General features: G+C 39.3%; 1 protein-coding gene across 1 annotated transcript in view; it reads left to right on the top strand.

Annotated features, from left to right (window-relative positions):
- EPM2A (EPM2A glucan phosphatase, laforin) overlaps positions 1-15,969 on the top strand; it is a 57,561-nt gene that overhangs the window by 12,995 nt on the left and 28,597 nt on the right. Inside the window, exons 2-3 of the mRNA XM_068677017.1 lie at positions 1,282-1,958; positions 14,977-15,151. Of these exons, the coding sequence (XP_068533118.1) occupies positions 1,697-1,958; positions 14,977-15,151 (437 nt within the window). The 5' untranslated portion in view covers positions 1,282-1,696. The remainder of the gene's footprint in view (positions 1-1,281; positions 1,959-14,976; positions 15,152-15,969) is intronic.

Here is a 15,969-nt window from a genome sequence, read left to right as displayed (position 1 = left end):
TTGACAATCCAACAACAACAAAAAATAAACAAAACAAAAACAAACAAACAAAAAGCTTAAGTCTTCACTTAGTACTTTGTGAGAATGCCCCCCTCATTTATTTAGGTATAACCTGGAGACCCATTACTGATATTCATTTACCTCTCTCAGTCCCAAACACTCCTCTTGACCCTGTGGGTTTCTGAGGGAGGAATGTGCAGGGAGTCAAGCTTGTCACTTCCTGACATCTTCAACCTTAATCCAATACCCAACATCGGCAGGCCCAAAATGGATTAAAGCAGAATCTGGAGAAGAAATTGATTAAATTAGCTTTAAACCTAGGATTTTGCACACAATTAAAAAATTTCTTATGACTCTACATAGCTTACAGGTCTAAAGTGAGGGCTCAGTACTTACAGGCACAATGAAATTAATGTTTGTCTTAATGTACATATATGTTGCTGGTCTCTTTACATTAAGACTTAGACAACATCCAGGAACTGAATGATTGGATTGTTGGATCCTTTAATTTCTTGGCTTGAATGGTGCCTGGAATGAACAGCAGCATATGGTTTTAGATAGATGCAAGATGCTTTTAAGGCTTGAATTTTGGGATAGAAAACTATCATTACATTCTGTATTGCCCATAAAACGAAGGTGTATGCTAAAGGAGTAGATATTTGAAAGACGATTGTGAGATAGGTTATGGGTGACTTGACTGTAAGGTTGAGCAAAAAAAAAAAAAAAAAAAAAAGGATTAAAATGAGTTGCTTTGTTTCGACAAAAGCAGTAGCGCTCCAGCAAGGATTGGTGCTAGCAGAAATGGATGGAGGACTGCCAGAATTCCTTCAGCTTTGGTGACGTCTGGGACAGCGGTGGCTTGTCACTTACACAAGTTCAATGAGGATCAGGGAAAACGAGCTAAAGCATTCTTAAAAATAAATTTGGCTGCACATACTCTTCAGCATGTCATCACCACTGAATGCAGGGAGCAAGCAGCCACCTTCTGAGGCAGGACTTCTTTTGACTCGCTGAAAGGCTTTCATCCTGTTCCCAGACCCTGACCTACATAAAGTTACTGCTCCTTCTGTTTCTGTCCTTAAATGCTTCTGCAGCGGGTGTATTTGGACAAGGACTGTCCTATAAATGGTTGGATTGCCATTTTTCTCAGCCGTTGTGTAAGCCCTGAGTCTTGCTATGGGCAGGAGTTGCCAGATTACAGCCAGCAGGGCAGACCTGCATGCATGCAGCTGGGAGGTGATTTTTAGGCAGCTTTGTAAACATTTCTCCCCCGTGTTTCAGGTGTCTGGTCTCACTGTGTCTGCTGAGAAGATACAAACAGAGAAGATACCAACGCCCTGAACACTTAGGCTTTATTTAAGACTATTCCTTGAGAATTGCTTGTAAGCCTGCACGACAGCAGGAATTTAACAGCTTGCGTGCTGCACTGAGTGAAGCAAGTCCCTCAGGTCCGACTGCAGCCGCCCCAGTCACCCTGCACGACGTGCAACCGGGGCTCACAGGAGCTCAGCTTTGGAGCCTCACCACAGCCACCTGTCCCCTCAGGGCCGCCCCGAGGCGTCCCCTTCCCCGTCCCCGTCCCCGTCCCGGTCCCGCCCCGGAAGGCCGCCGCGGCACGGAGCGGCCCCTGGCGGCGGCGGGGCGGCGTGAGGAGAAGGGAGGCGAGGCCGGCGGGCCGTGTAGCCGTGCGGCAGCCATGCTGTTCCGCTTCGGCGTGGTGCTGCCGGGCCGCATGGCGGAGGGCGACGGCGCGGTGCTGGTGGCCGGCTCGCGGCCGGAGCTGGGCCAGTGGGACCCGCAGCGCGCCGTGCCCATGAAGCCGGCGCGGGCGGCGGCGGCGCTGTCGGCGCAGGAGCCGGCGCTGTGGCTGGGCGAGGTGCTGCTGCCCGACGAGGAGGCCGCCAGCCCCTTCTGGTACAAGTTCCTGCGGCGGCAGGGCGGCCGCCTGCTCTGGGAAGGTAACGCCGAGCTGCGCCGTCCTGGCGGCCGCTGGGGGCTGGTTAAGCTTTGCCACAGGAATTACAGGGAAAAAAAAAAAAAAAAAAAGAACTGGGGAGAAGCGTTCTCACGTCTTTCCCAGCCCCTTTGCTGTCGCAGTCCTGCTACACCGTGCTTCTCCCCTGCGGTGTGACATGCTGAGTAACTTCGGCGTGCAGGCGGCTGAGTGAGCTGGCCTGGCTTAAATACTGTAATGTAAATACTTAAATAATGTAATAAAGTAACACCGCAAAGCTGCCCCTTGGCCTCTTGTCACGAAGGAAAGGATCAGACTTAGTGAACGAAGGACAGGTGACCCGAGAATTCGTGACTCTCATAACATAAAATAGTTTTACAGTCCATGCACAGAAGTGGCATATGATAAATCCGTTTCTTTTCATCCATTTTAAGGGCACATACCATGTTTCCAAACTTTTATATGGCCGTTCTGCCATATAAACTTAAACATGGATATCGTCATAGCTGCTGCATGAAAACACAGTTCACGTCATGAAGTACTACTTACGTCATGTCATAGCAAATGGTTTATTTTTAGTTACAATAAACCTTACTTTATGCCTGTTTTAACCATGTTTTTCTTTTGCAGACGTGCAGGAAAAGTGAATTTATGAAATAAAAATCTTTGCGTCTGTCCAAGGAAGCAGAATTGTTTTTTTTTTTTTGAAGGTGCCAAGTTCTACATAACATGTCAGTGATACTGGTGTAGAGAGAGTGCTTCGTCACACATGATATAGAAATAATCATTAAAAAGAAAAAAAAAAAAAAGAAAAAAGGTGTTCCAGTATGTAGAGAACCTGTAATTGTAAGGTGATGGTTACTGTCTAGTTCAGAGTAATGTTCCCTCAGGGTAGTTGTCCATAGCTGGGAGTACCTTTAGTACATGTAGTAGCTTGTCAAAACAGAGTATTCTTATTACTCTGTAGTGCTATTGATCAAGTTTTAGGATTAACCTGTGTGGAATTTTGTTCTTGTCATTGTGTATGCTCAGCAGTTTGAGCTTACAGGTTCGCTAGAATGATAAAAGATAAACTGGAATATCATCCAAAAGTAGTTTTTTTTAGTTAGTCACTCATATTAACCCCTTTTTTTCCTAAGTTGTTATTTATAAAAAAAGAACTATGTTTGCCTAAATCCTGAAACTTATGTTATTCATAGCTCCCATGAAGGGAGTTTAAGAATGTTTTTCTATTTAATAAAATAAAAAAAGACTTCAAGATATTGTTTGTCATTTTTTCTGATTTTATTGAGCTATAGTTGAAGATGCTTGACTGTCATCTGTTTATTCTTGAAAAAATCGTAGTTTGAAAAGACATCTATTGTAATTTTTTTTTTTTTTAAATAAGTAAGTGCTACACTTTGGATATTTACTATTCTATGTGTTTAGAATGAAGATGTGCTTTGGGAGACACTTAGCAGTTACAAAACATCTGCAAGAAAGAAGACTTGGGCATGAGGAATAGAGGAAGGTGCAGAATGACACTTTAATTCTCTAAATTTATGAGTTGAGGCACTCATGTATTACCAGAGACACTCTTGATCAGTTACGGATGTCAGCCGTTTACATATTTTGGATGTGAAATAATACAAAAGTCGACAAAGTGTTGTATTTAAGAAAATTCCTTTTTTTTTTATTAATATACTTTGCATGAGAATTCCACTGCAAATTATGCATGTTATTTTTACAACCCTAGAGCATATGTTGCATCATATATTTTGAGTATATATTTAGCTCATCCTCATAGCATTCAACGTGATGGGGAAACTGAAACAGACAATGAGGATTTGTTTCCATGGACTAGAAGAGTCAAAGTCTTGGGCCAGTGTTTGGTGGCTTTTGGGTTTTGCCAGATGGTCTGATAAGAAGCCTTTGGGTCAGGCTTGGCCTGTGGGAGGGTTACTGGCTTGACACCTGTGTCTTGGGGGAAATATTTTCCCTCTGTAGGAGGATGGGGTGGGAGAGGAGACTTTTGTGCTCCCAGGGGGTCGGATACTTACCTCTGTTGGTTCAGACTGTCCCAGGGTGATGATGCTGTTCTGCATCCAGGGCCTCTAAAGCTGTTGGGCTCTTCTGTCTCAAGTCACGATTCCTGCATGTGCTGTGGTCCAAATAAGGTTTATTGGGAATGGTGCTTTGCTTACCTGCTGTGAGTCCAGATGAAAGGCCTGAAATTCAGGAGGATTTTGAACCATGCTGCAGTATTTGTGGAAAAGCGGTTGATGGTAATGAGCCTCAGAATCTGGGAAGAGTTTCATCTACTAGAAAAGTTTAGAAAAAATAAGAAAAGTGTTTTTTCTTTTTTCTTTTTTTTTTTTTTTTTTAAGCTATATCCTGTGTAGCTTTCTGTACTCTGCTTTTGATGTAGATTCTTCAGAACTGGGTTTATGCATCTCTGAGTTTGGAAAGTACAAGTATATTGTGCCTGATGTCAAAACTAAATAAATTCAAGATGGAGTTTATGCTTGCATTTATTCTTGTGAGTTCATGCCTGAACACTAACCATGCTTTTTTTTTTTTTTTCCTTTTTCTCTGGTCTAAATAAACAATGCAAGGTACTATGTAAGATACAATGTTCCATAAAAGAACAGACAAAATGCCAAGGGTATGCGCTAAACTGTGTTTTGATATGATCAAATTCAATCTCCTGACATACTTTCACATAACCATTGGTTTGAGATAGTAGGTGCTTGCTAGAAGCTTTGCAAATGATAGAGGCATGCCAGTTAAAGCTTAGAAGCTGGGTTCTAGCAATTTGTGAATGTGAGCAGAGCCTTAATTCCTTACCAAAAGAAAAAAAAATCAATTCTGGAGAGAAGAGAAAAGGAAATGTCTTGTTTAAATTCACTTGTAACTATTGTTCTCTGTGGTTTCTTGGAGGCCCCAAGCAAACAATAACACACAGATCAATTTAGAAACAACTATGCCGCACAGCCTCTGACTCCCTATGTTGACCTTCCAATGTTTCCAGCTCATGCAAGCTTGTTAGTTACAGTACAAGCCCTCTGTTTGATAATGAATGCTTCTCATATTAGTTCAAAAATAACTATAGTTAGGGTATAATAATATTTTTCATAATATTTTAACAAAACTAGTGGAAATATTACCAGAACTAAAATTTGCAACTAAATTTTGAAGAATCAAGCACTTGATTAGTAACAATTAGAGCAGTTTGCACGTTTTGCTGTGCATGTGTCCTGGTTTTCTTCTGCAGTTTAAATGCAGCCATCCAGGAGTGGCAGCTTCCTGCTTCTCTTGCTGTATGAGAAAAAGAAACAGGTATGTGGCAGTGGGCTCCTATTCTCTGCTGGTTGTTACGAAGAGTTGAGTTTTTCCCCATATTGCAAGAATTGTTTTACCTACTTTTCAGTGGTGTATCAAGAGCTTTTTTTGCATGCAAATAGGAAAAGGAGCTGCTAGGAGCTTTGATCACTATCCTCCAGGTAACTACACTGCAGCTGAGCCTCAGGGATTACTGGGTGCAGAGAGGATGGGGTGCTTGGTTTCTGGGGGAAGCCTGCGGGTGTGGGTCCCTGTTGTCCCTGGTCATGTCTGGCTGCAGGGTGCTGTGCCCAGTCCTGCTTGTAGTGCAGGTCAGACCATTGGGATGAACCACTTAGGTCTCCTAATCCACCAGACTACACGGATTGTGGCTTTGTTGCTTGTCTTTGACAGTGGCCACTCGCTTTATAAAGTGCTTCTACAGAATGTTTTGCCCTTAGATCTTCCTTGCTCGATCTGTCTGCCCAGGGCTTGGTGCTGCAGGGGATGAATTAGCCGCCCTAGGGTAAGTAAGGCTTGCAATGCTGCCTCTGAGCTGTGCAGAGCTGGGGAAGATAGGGGCTATTGGTATTTTCCTGGAAATGGCAGAGCTCTTCGTGGCAGCTGTTCTCACAGTTTAATCCAGCTGCATACAAAATGAGGGTGAGCAAGTTATTATTATTTTTTTTTAATAGGTGTTAATTCATTTTTAATGTGGCAAGAGACACCAGTCTTACTTCTTGGCCTCAACTGTGTAGAACAAGAATACTTGCTGATTTTAATGGGGTGATGTGTTAAAGGCAGCAAAGGAAGTTAATACCTAGCTGCCATTCGACTTCAAGAGACTGTAACAGAATAAAAAAAAAATGGGGCTAAACTATAGTGGGATAAGGCCCAGTAAAACTTTGATATAATTCTAGAGAAGTACAATTTAATGCAACATTATTTTTCTTTAATTGAAATGCACTTCTTTCTTCCCCAAAGCTAATCTACAGATCCCCAAAGGTTACATAGAATTTCTATTACTAAACAAAGAAAAAACACAAAATGAGAGAATAACATTTCTTTGGTCCTTTTAAAAGAACTATTTTATGTAGCATTATTCCCACTGGGTGTCGCCATTTTACTTGTGTATAGCCAGTGACTGCTTAGCTTCATGCAACCGCTTACAAATTTTGTCAGTATTTAGCGTAATCTGTTCCACTTTTGAAAATAATACAGGGTTTTACTTCCCCACCCCAATCTCATTCTTAAGTAGGTAATGTCTGGGAAGGAACATAAAGTGCAATTGGGTTTTGATGGTTGAATAATTATGTATAATATGCTTTTTGTTCATGCAAGGCTATTACTTCCTGAACAATGCTAGATTCCCTAGCACCTTTTAGGTGTGAGGAAACTTTGTTATGATTAAAAGAGAATAATTTTGGAATCTACTACCCAATGCCTCTTTAATGAATAGAGGGGAGTACAATAGCTCCTGTTATTTTGTTATTCAACCCTTTCAAGGCGTAGTTATCGTAAATTACAATCATCATAGATGGCCGGTAACAAGTTTTTTGTTCCATACTCTCTGTATGTCAGCATTAATCAACTTGTACTGAGCAGACGTATGAAGCAATGGAGAGTTGCCCAAGAAAGTGCAAAATTAAAAGAATAAAAATAAACACGCACACATGCATTTCCCTGGATTTGGCAGGTATGTATAATTTCCTACCCACAGAGATAATCAGGGGCCAGCTCTGGCTGCCGTGAGAGGCTGATAAACATTTGTGCTTATAGTGATGAATTTACAATAAATGTATTAGTGAACAAATACCTTATTTACCATTATTGCCATCATCCACTTCACTCCCTGCCCTCACTCCCAAGGGACAGCAGCATGCAATATGGGTCAAGACCATTTTCAATGATGAGAAACATCAAGCAGTAATAAGTAACTGCCATGAGCCTTTGGTTAGGATTTTGCCATGGCTACTATCCTGATGTAGCTTTTTTTCCTGCCTATAGTTTAGTGATCTTTTCTGGTATGGTCAAAAGCAAAAATTGGTAATATACAGTACAATGCCATAGAGAGTTTGAAAGCAGTAAGACTGTATTACATTATGCATTTTATTATCAGGCATTTTTCTATCATCTGCATTTTCTTTATACTTATTTCCACCATCTGTCTAAGAAGAACTTTTGTTTTCATGAGCTGAATTCCCTTTGAGTTGCTTTTCTCTTGCTTAATCTCCATCTGACTGGACATTTGGCTAAAAATTATGACTATAGTAGCAGCTCCCACTGAGAAACACCTGTGCCTAAGCAGACCTAGAGAGAGAAATAAAGCAGGTGTTTTTGCGAGTTGCCTTTGAAAATTCCTATTTTCTCATCTATGGTTTTAAAAAAAAAAAAAGGCCTTGTTGATTAGCAGCTGAAGAGGGCTTTCTTGTAAACCATTTACTTCTAATTCTGGCATAATTAAAATCTATGAAAAGAATGCTTTTAGAAGTAGACTAATAGGCTAACAAATCGTGAATTCAGTCTGGATTTTAATAGATTTAGAACTTATTTCCCAGGTTATGCATATTAGTGGAATATGCATAACATATTCCAACATATTCCAACAAGTGGAAGCAGTCTTCTTTAAATCTGACAGAAAATAAATATGTAATTAAATAGTCTTTTGCTTGTTGGATATTTCTTTGGGACTAGCAAATGCAAGGAAACTTTTCTGAAAATCAAACCAGTCATGAACAAGAAGTTAGTGAACTAAGTGTGGCAAGTTAACAATTTTGTCTCAAGTATTTAAGTAATTATTTAAGTAATTCAATAAATGTGCCTACTGTTTTCTGAATCTAATGGGAAGGCAGTTTATTGACAGCAGGAAAAAACATTAAAAAGCAAGGTAAGTGTACTTTTATTAAGCCTGCAAGTAAGGATTAGTACATGACATACAGAATTCAAATGTGTTATTTGACAGTATTTGTCAGAGAGGTAAAAACAAAGGCCAACTGTGCAGGAGCTTTGCTTAGAGTTTAGAAAAGTGGGACTCCCATCTAAGGGTCTGTGGCAGCCTTCCAATGCCAGAATACGTAACCTATTGAGGGGTATTTCTGCCTCCCCTATCTGTTTTTTAACAATCAGTAGCAATTCAGTCTTGTTGGGACTGAGACAGGTCTTATTTCCAGACATGAAAGACTGAATTTCATTCTAACAGGCAGGAGGAAGGCTTTCATGTCAGAGTCTGATATAAAGGGTAAGTAAATTTGAATATTCTAAGTGTAGTGGTGGAAGCCCAGTTATAATCGTGTCTGATAATGACACCTTGCAGAATCACATTCAGATACCGTTCAGATTGCTGATTCAGGAATCAGGTCCAAACCAGAACTTGAGGACTTTCCCTATTGTAATGTAGGTATGAAAGATAAAGAAGCTAGCAAATACTTAGGGTTTTAATTTCTTAATTTCAGAGGGTTTTTATACATTTCATTTAGTTCCTGTTCTATTTTTTTTTTAATCTTTTATTCCTTTATTCCATTTCCTTATCCTCAGAATGTTCATAGAGCTTATGATGTTATTAAACTCTTCCAGGGGAATTTCGAAGCATGAACTCAAGATGTTCATTTACCTTGTTTAAAGGACCTAGTTTAATATTTCAAATTGTTTCAGTTGTACCAAAATTAGTCTGTGTGTTGGCAGACTGTTGGATCATATTTTTTTTCATCTCTGTGGTACAACTGTAGTAAAACAGTATCTGAAGGTTTTTCTTTGTATTCTCTTACTGTATGTGGTTAGTTCAAATCTCAGAAGATCCTCTTCTGGTCCCTGTTGATCTTCTCCTAGTCCTTGATCTTTGGACATATTTTTCTTATGTGTATGTTCATCTGTTTTTCCTTCGTTTTATTCTTGTCTCAGTCTTTTGCCAGTCCCATTTTTCAGTTATGTGAAGGTCTTTGGTTTTAATCTTTTGTTTGTTTTCTCTTTGTACAGCCAGCTTCCTTAGTATGCCACTTTGATCATCCTTCATATGCATTAAACTAGGAGCCATATGTGCAGTCATGCAGATTTTGAAAGAGCACTCTGTAAAGCTTGAACCGTAGGCATGACTGCTGATTGCTTTGTTCTTGAGCAATTCCCTAGATCAGTGGATTCCACTGAGCAAGTATCAGCAGTAGAAAGAGCAACAAGTAGGCTACAAAAGCAATGGGATTTGATAATTTAACCCCTAGAAACTTATTTTTCATTTCTCTGTCAGATAAGCATTTTTGCTCTGAAGAGTCACACATATGGAATTAAAAAAAAATCATTCTGAACTTTATTGAAGGAAAAGAATGCTACCCCATCATTTAAACTAGGTCCTGTGTCTTCTATTAAACTGTTCCAAATTCTTCATGTTCTTTAATTCGGATACCCCACTCAATCATTTAACAAGAGGATTGGTACTGTTCAGATGTTTAACTCACTGCTTTTCATGACTAAATTATATGTGTCTTCAAATGATCTGCATATTTGCCTCCCCAAAATAAACAAATAAACCATTTTTTGCCACTTGGAAAAAAAATCAATAAAAACAAGATTAAGAAAAATATTAATTTAGAAGTGGCTTGGACTATAAAAACATGCCCTTCCTGTTGTGTGTTGTTCTTTCTCAAAGTGCATATGTGCTTGCTTTCTTTTCCCCAAGGAAGAACAGTAGAAAATGGGTTTTATTTTATTTATTTTATTTTATTTTATTTTATTTTATTTTATTTTATTTTATTTTATTTTATTTTATTTTATTTTATTTTATTTTATTTTATTTTATTTTATTTTATTTTATTTTATTTTTTACTTTACTACTGTCTCCTCATTAGGAAAGATGAAATGCTATTAAAATTCTCCCAACTGTTTGAAGATCCATAATGTTGTCTTGACTTCAAAAATATAAATTCCTCTTAAATAATTGTTTATATCCTGTAAAACGTGCCTGTAAGCCTACCCAGTGGCCTGGTGCTGTGTGCTCTGAGCAACATGTGAGAAAATGACATTTAGTTCTGAGACCTGTGCTCTTCTCTTGTAAATGCTGCTAAGGGGATGCACAGCTACTTTGCCTGAGCAGAACATTTAAATGAGAGCTGTGATGAATTCCTGCCCTTGAAGACTGATCGAATCATGGGGAGTTTATTCAAAGTATCTTGAAGTCTTTGTACAATGTTTGGCTAAGCTTGGAGAGGCTAGCCAGTGTAAGGGAAAGATGTATTTATGCACCAAAGGGTTCCTTTTGGTGAGAGTTTGCCTTGTATCTCACATAGGGATTTTGCAGTATGCCTTTATGAGCGAAGTCCAGAATACCCAGCTTCTAACTGGGATTTAAAGTCCTCCATATGCTCAGTTTCCACACTGGACTGGCCAGTGGTGCAGGCCTTATTGCTGGTAAAGATGTGATGCACCTGCGGTCCTGGAAGCATATTGGATTGCAGCAAATTTAGAGCTTCAGGTACAGAGATTAAATTTCAGCAGTAAACCTTCAGTTTTGGTAACTTAGGTTATGAAATGCTCTGTGTATTTGGGAAATAAGTAAATAATACGTTGTGCTGAGCATAACATTTCTGTGTGGAATACTGCTGACTGATTTAGTAAAGTCACTTAGAAGATCCAGTGGGGATCCAAGCCCAAGTGGAGTGAGAAGTTGTTGTGAATTCAAGCAGCTTCAACCATGAGGAGACGTCCAGACTCTGCATGCGTGCAGTCCTGTGGCGCTTCTTTCTGCCCTGGGCACTTTTCTTTCTGGTGCTTGAGCAGAAGGTAAGAAATTAGAAAGGCCACCAAGATATTTCCAATGCACTAAGACTTGGACACTGCTGAGCTTGGTCCTACTGCTTTCATCATGATCTGTTTCCTCCCAGACTAACCAACCATAGCACTCAGACAGCCCTGGGCTAGAGAGAGAGGGATGAGGTGATGTTCTTTTATGTCTGCGGTGCTGCTGGTCACTGCCTGCAGCTAGTACCCTGCCCAACTCTCTCTGCTAGGAATGGAGAAGTCCCACACCTCAATGATTCAAATCCAGAAAATAATTTGCTTGGCCTATAATGGCAAGGGAGAGGAGAGTACGTGTTTCACGTAGTGTACCAAATTTTCATCCTGCCTCAGACAGCTGTTTTGTTGTTGGCACAGACTCTTCCTGTGCTTCTGAGAAGTCTTGAGCTGGGTCTTTGGAGTCACTAAGGCATGATTGCCCGGACGTACTAAGCATTCGTCCATGAGGTTGCATCATGAGGTTGATGCAAAGGGAACTCACGAGGAAAGGTTTATACTGATAGGGTTAGAAAAGAAAGAGCTGAAGATTGCCTAGGTAATGATTTCTGCTCATGCCCCAAGCAGTGCCCATTTTTGTAGTTGTATGTCTGCAAATATATAACAGAAAATGTGATCCTATTTGTTTTCTGTTTAAAAAATTGTTTATGTTAACTTAAATAAAAGCTGGTTTAATTGGCTGACTTTTATTTTTGGATAAAATGACTCTGGAAGATAAAAGTTTAGAAAATTCATTCTTTAGCTGTTTTATAGCTGCTCTAAATTATAGATGAGTTCTGCATTAGTCCTCCAAACTTGTCATGTGGCTCTACACCTAAAACTGTTTCCTTGCATTGTTGTTTTATAACAACCAAAAATAAATGGTTTTCCTGTGACAAACTCTGCTAGCAGAAGCATGATGTAAACTGATAAAACTGTTTTTACTTTAAAAAAAAAAAAAGAAAGAAAAAAAAAAAAAGGTTTCTATAATGCATCTTGTGAAGCAAGTGGTGGCAGGAAGGACTTGTGTGGGAAGATATTATTCGGGAAGTAGGATCTTTCGGATATTACCTGGGTAGTGAAATCACAATCATTTGTGGTAAATGCCTTCTTTTATAACTCTTGCAAGAGGAATTTAGCATTCAGTATCCTGAACAATTCAGTATAATCTTTTTTTGTTGTTGTTATTCTCCATAGCAGAATCCTTTAGATGTAGTAGCCCTTTTCCCTTTGTCTCTGAAATAATTTCACCCTATTTGTTTTTGTATTCATGTATGTTCTGTTGCACAGACATCATATTTCAGTAAGAGGGGTGTTAATTCATAGACCAGAAGAGAAGTAAAGAGCTGTGTAATTCTCATGAAAGATGATATGAATGCAAGCTGTTACTGTTTACTTGAGTATTAAAATGAAAACAGAAACATTGGGATGCTCATTTGACTGTAGGCCACAGCAGGAATGTGAGGTTGAGTGGTTCAGAAAAATCAACAGTGATAAATAACAGTTAGAGGAGGAAGCTTTTAAGAATGAGATTTGACAAAACCTGTTTGAGGGAACAAATGAAGCAAATGCCTAGTGGCAATTTACTCTTGGCTTCACTTGCGTGCATGTCGTAGGCTAGATAAGGAAATGAATGATGGTGGAGATGAAAAGATTACAAGGCAAGGAGGTTACTGCTACTGCTATTTAAGAGAACAGATGATAGTGAAGAAAGGAAAAAAAAAAAAAAGAGCAAATAAGTTAAAGCTGAGGAAGTATGATGGGCAGTGGAACTGGTGAATGGTAGAAGTACATGCACCTCAGGCAGATGCAGCTGTAAATGGGCAAATGCAAGGTATGGAGTGGCGCAGTTGTGATCGCAAGCATGAAGCTTCAGACTTGCTTGTCTTGTAGGACCTACTCGCGCTTTGGGGAAAGGAGAAATTAGGCAGGAGGGAGAGAACATGGTTTGATTGCAAAAGTTGATGCAGAAACCTTGATGGAAGAGGAGGATCAAATGGAAGCAATGCATGGGGAGGATACCCCATCCCATCTAGGAGCAGGGCACCAGGGGACAGGTCAGGCAACAATATGAGCTTGCAGGTGGATGAGGGTCAGGATCAGACCCAGCCTTGTGATGGCTGGGCAGGGCTGTGATGATGTGCATTGCTACAGCTGTCAAGAGTATAAAGCAGGGAAGGCAAGGTATATTATTTGTGGCTGTAAAGATTTTGTTGAATGCATGATGTCAGTTAAGTGGTGTAAACATCCATAGGTTTTGTTGAAGTAAACCGCTTTCTTCAAATACTGTTTAAACGTGGTAAAGAATGTGTGAGCAATTAGAAATGTAAGATAAAAATAAAGTGATAAGACTGATTTATTTATCAAAAGTCGTGCCGTACCATTGCATAAGGTACATAATGGCTCAGCACTATTGAAAGAGAAAATAGTTTTCTGCCTAGTATTTTCTTTTTCTTTTTGGTAAATAATAATATTCACAATTATGGTAAAATGTGCTGCGTTGCATCTGGTAATAAGGAGTTTGTTTCAGCTTTACTATTAAATATTAGTCTTATTCTCTAATCATTGCATTTCATATCTCCTAAAATGAAATTCTCTAGGAAATTTCCCTAAATGCGATGCCTGGAAGCTGGTAATGCATTTATGTGCAGTGTGAAATTGAAGATATTCCTTCAGGCTTCATTTTACTCAGAAATGTTCTAACATTATTAATAATGTATAAATGTAACAAGTTTACATTAAAAGCAAACCTTAGACTAGGTCACTTCTGATCTGCACAATAATTCCTGCATAGCAATTAGTATTACAATAAGTTTGCAAAAACAGAGGGGGAAGAATATTCATATACTGAGTTTTTGGAGGCTAGATAACCTTTTCATTACTGACATGACCCTGTTCACTTCAAATTGCTCACTCTGGCATGGTATTAAAAATCGGTTGCCTGTAATAAAGCTAAGATGACTGATAATAAGAGAAGTTGAAGGGGTAATGGATATTAGGTAGTGCATAGCTGTAACAAAAGTTTCTTACTTTACACAAGGCCATGTAAGGCAAGAGTGCTTGCTCAGTATTGCAGATGCACCAGCCTCTCTCAGGGTCACTTTGGACAATTTTCCTGTGTGCAAAGAGACTTTGTAAGTGTGACATATGCATCTAAAGAGCACAAAGCAATCTTTTATTAGTTAACAAACATAAAACGCAGGATTTAATGAGCTCCTAGGCTAGGCATTAGTATGCTGTCAATCCCCAGTACGACACTTGAAGAGTCTTTGCTGGCCAGATAGTTGCAGATCAGATGGAGGAGAGCCAGTCTTCACTGCTCCTCCAAATAAGTCTTCATTGCTGCTGGGTTGCTGTTTTCCACCTGCTTACTTTGCTTCTCTGGGATTTTATGTCATTCCACGTGGGTGTTTTTCCTCTTGAATCCTAGGCTGGTAATTCCAGCATCAACAGCCCTACCTTTGTTTTGCATAGCTATACTCTGTATTTTCTCCAAGGTCTGTCAGTTTAGCAATTTCCTTAGAAGTCTGAGGCAAGGTTAAGCAGCTGTGCCTTGGATCATGGAAAGCTAAACCCCAGAGAGGGAGGTCACACAGCACAAACATTAAACACTGAGGTCAAGTTATCAGACATCAAATGAGGAATTTCAATGAAATTAATTATTCTTGAAATTGCAAGTGCCACGGTTCACAATTTGGGATACTTATACAGCTTTAATGTTTCTTTAAATCATTTGCAACAAGTGATTGAAATGCTGGATTCATTTATTTTTATTTATTTTTTTTTTGGGGGGGGCAGTGCTGCTATTCTAGTTATTTCAATTGTTAATCATATGTTCTAGAAATGTAGTCTGAACAGGTAGCAAACACCACTGCTCGCCTTAAATACTCAGTTCACAGCACCTGCAGATCATTTGGAAGATTTTCAGTATATGCAGACTGCAGTTGTCCTTTCTTCTGTTCTAGGTAATGGGCCCCATCATGATCGAAATTGTGTTTACGATGAGAGCAATGTAGTCGATGGAGTTTACTGCCTCCCAATAACACACTGGATTGAAGTCTCTGGACATACTGATGAGATGAAACATACAACTGACTTCTATTTTAATATTGCAGGACATCAGGCTATCCATTACTCCAGGTAAAACACAAGTCCATGCCTTGGCCTGTGTAAATTATTCGAACAGAAAATCAGTATGATATCAGCAAACTTTGAATTAGAAGTGGCCAATGGCAATATGCATGCAACAGTTCCTCAGAAAAGCTGCACAAAGACTAGACACCTCTTTGCAATTAAAAGTCTCTTTTTTTTTTCTCTCAATAAAATGCAGAGTTTTGGAGTTCAAGGATACCTGCATTCTATGAAAAGTTGTATGAATTGTATCACATATGAAAATGCTTATCAGTAATTTATGGATAAATTTTTGAGGAACTGTTATCTTCAAGTGTTTGTAAATATGCATCTAACACATGTATACCCAATGTGTTTGTATTTAGGATTATTTTAATAAAGTACATAATTTGGGGAAACAAAAAGAATATATTCCTGGACCAGAATTTTATGGCATTGTGTTATTGCTTATTTGTGGAAGCAATGGCAAGTAGTGACATCTCTTATAGATGACTTCTGCTTCTTAAACATTGTGAATGCATTCCCCTAAAAAAAAAAAAAAAAAAAAAAAGGTAAAATTGAGTTAAGTCTTAAAATGCATTTACTTCCCTCGGGTTCTGTTGAGTCTAACTGATTCCTGCTGTTTTCTGTGTCTGGAAGACCTCTGTAAACTTGGGTTCCTGTAATTGTAACTCATCTTTGTAGTGCTGGGTTCAAGAAGTGCTACTAGAGCCACTGCTGCTTTGTGAGGGAAAGCAGAATAAGGTACAGATACCTCCAAAGCCTGCACTGAAAATGAGGCTGACACACTCACTAGTGAAGCACGCTGCCTGAATTAGGAACCAGTA

The sequence above is a fragment of the Anas acuta genome, chromosome 3 (assembly GCF_963932015.1).
Source record: "Anas acuta chromosome 3, bAnaAcu1.1, whole genome shotgun sequence".
In the NCBI taxonomy this organism is placed as follows: Eukaryota; Metazoa; Chordata; class Aves; order Anseriformes; family Anatidae; genus Anas; species Anas acuta.
The sequence above is the reverse complement of the archived record's forward strand: the minus strand, read 5'-3'. Positions and strand labels throughout refer to the sequence as shown.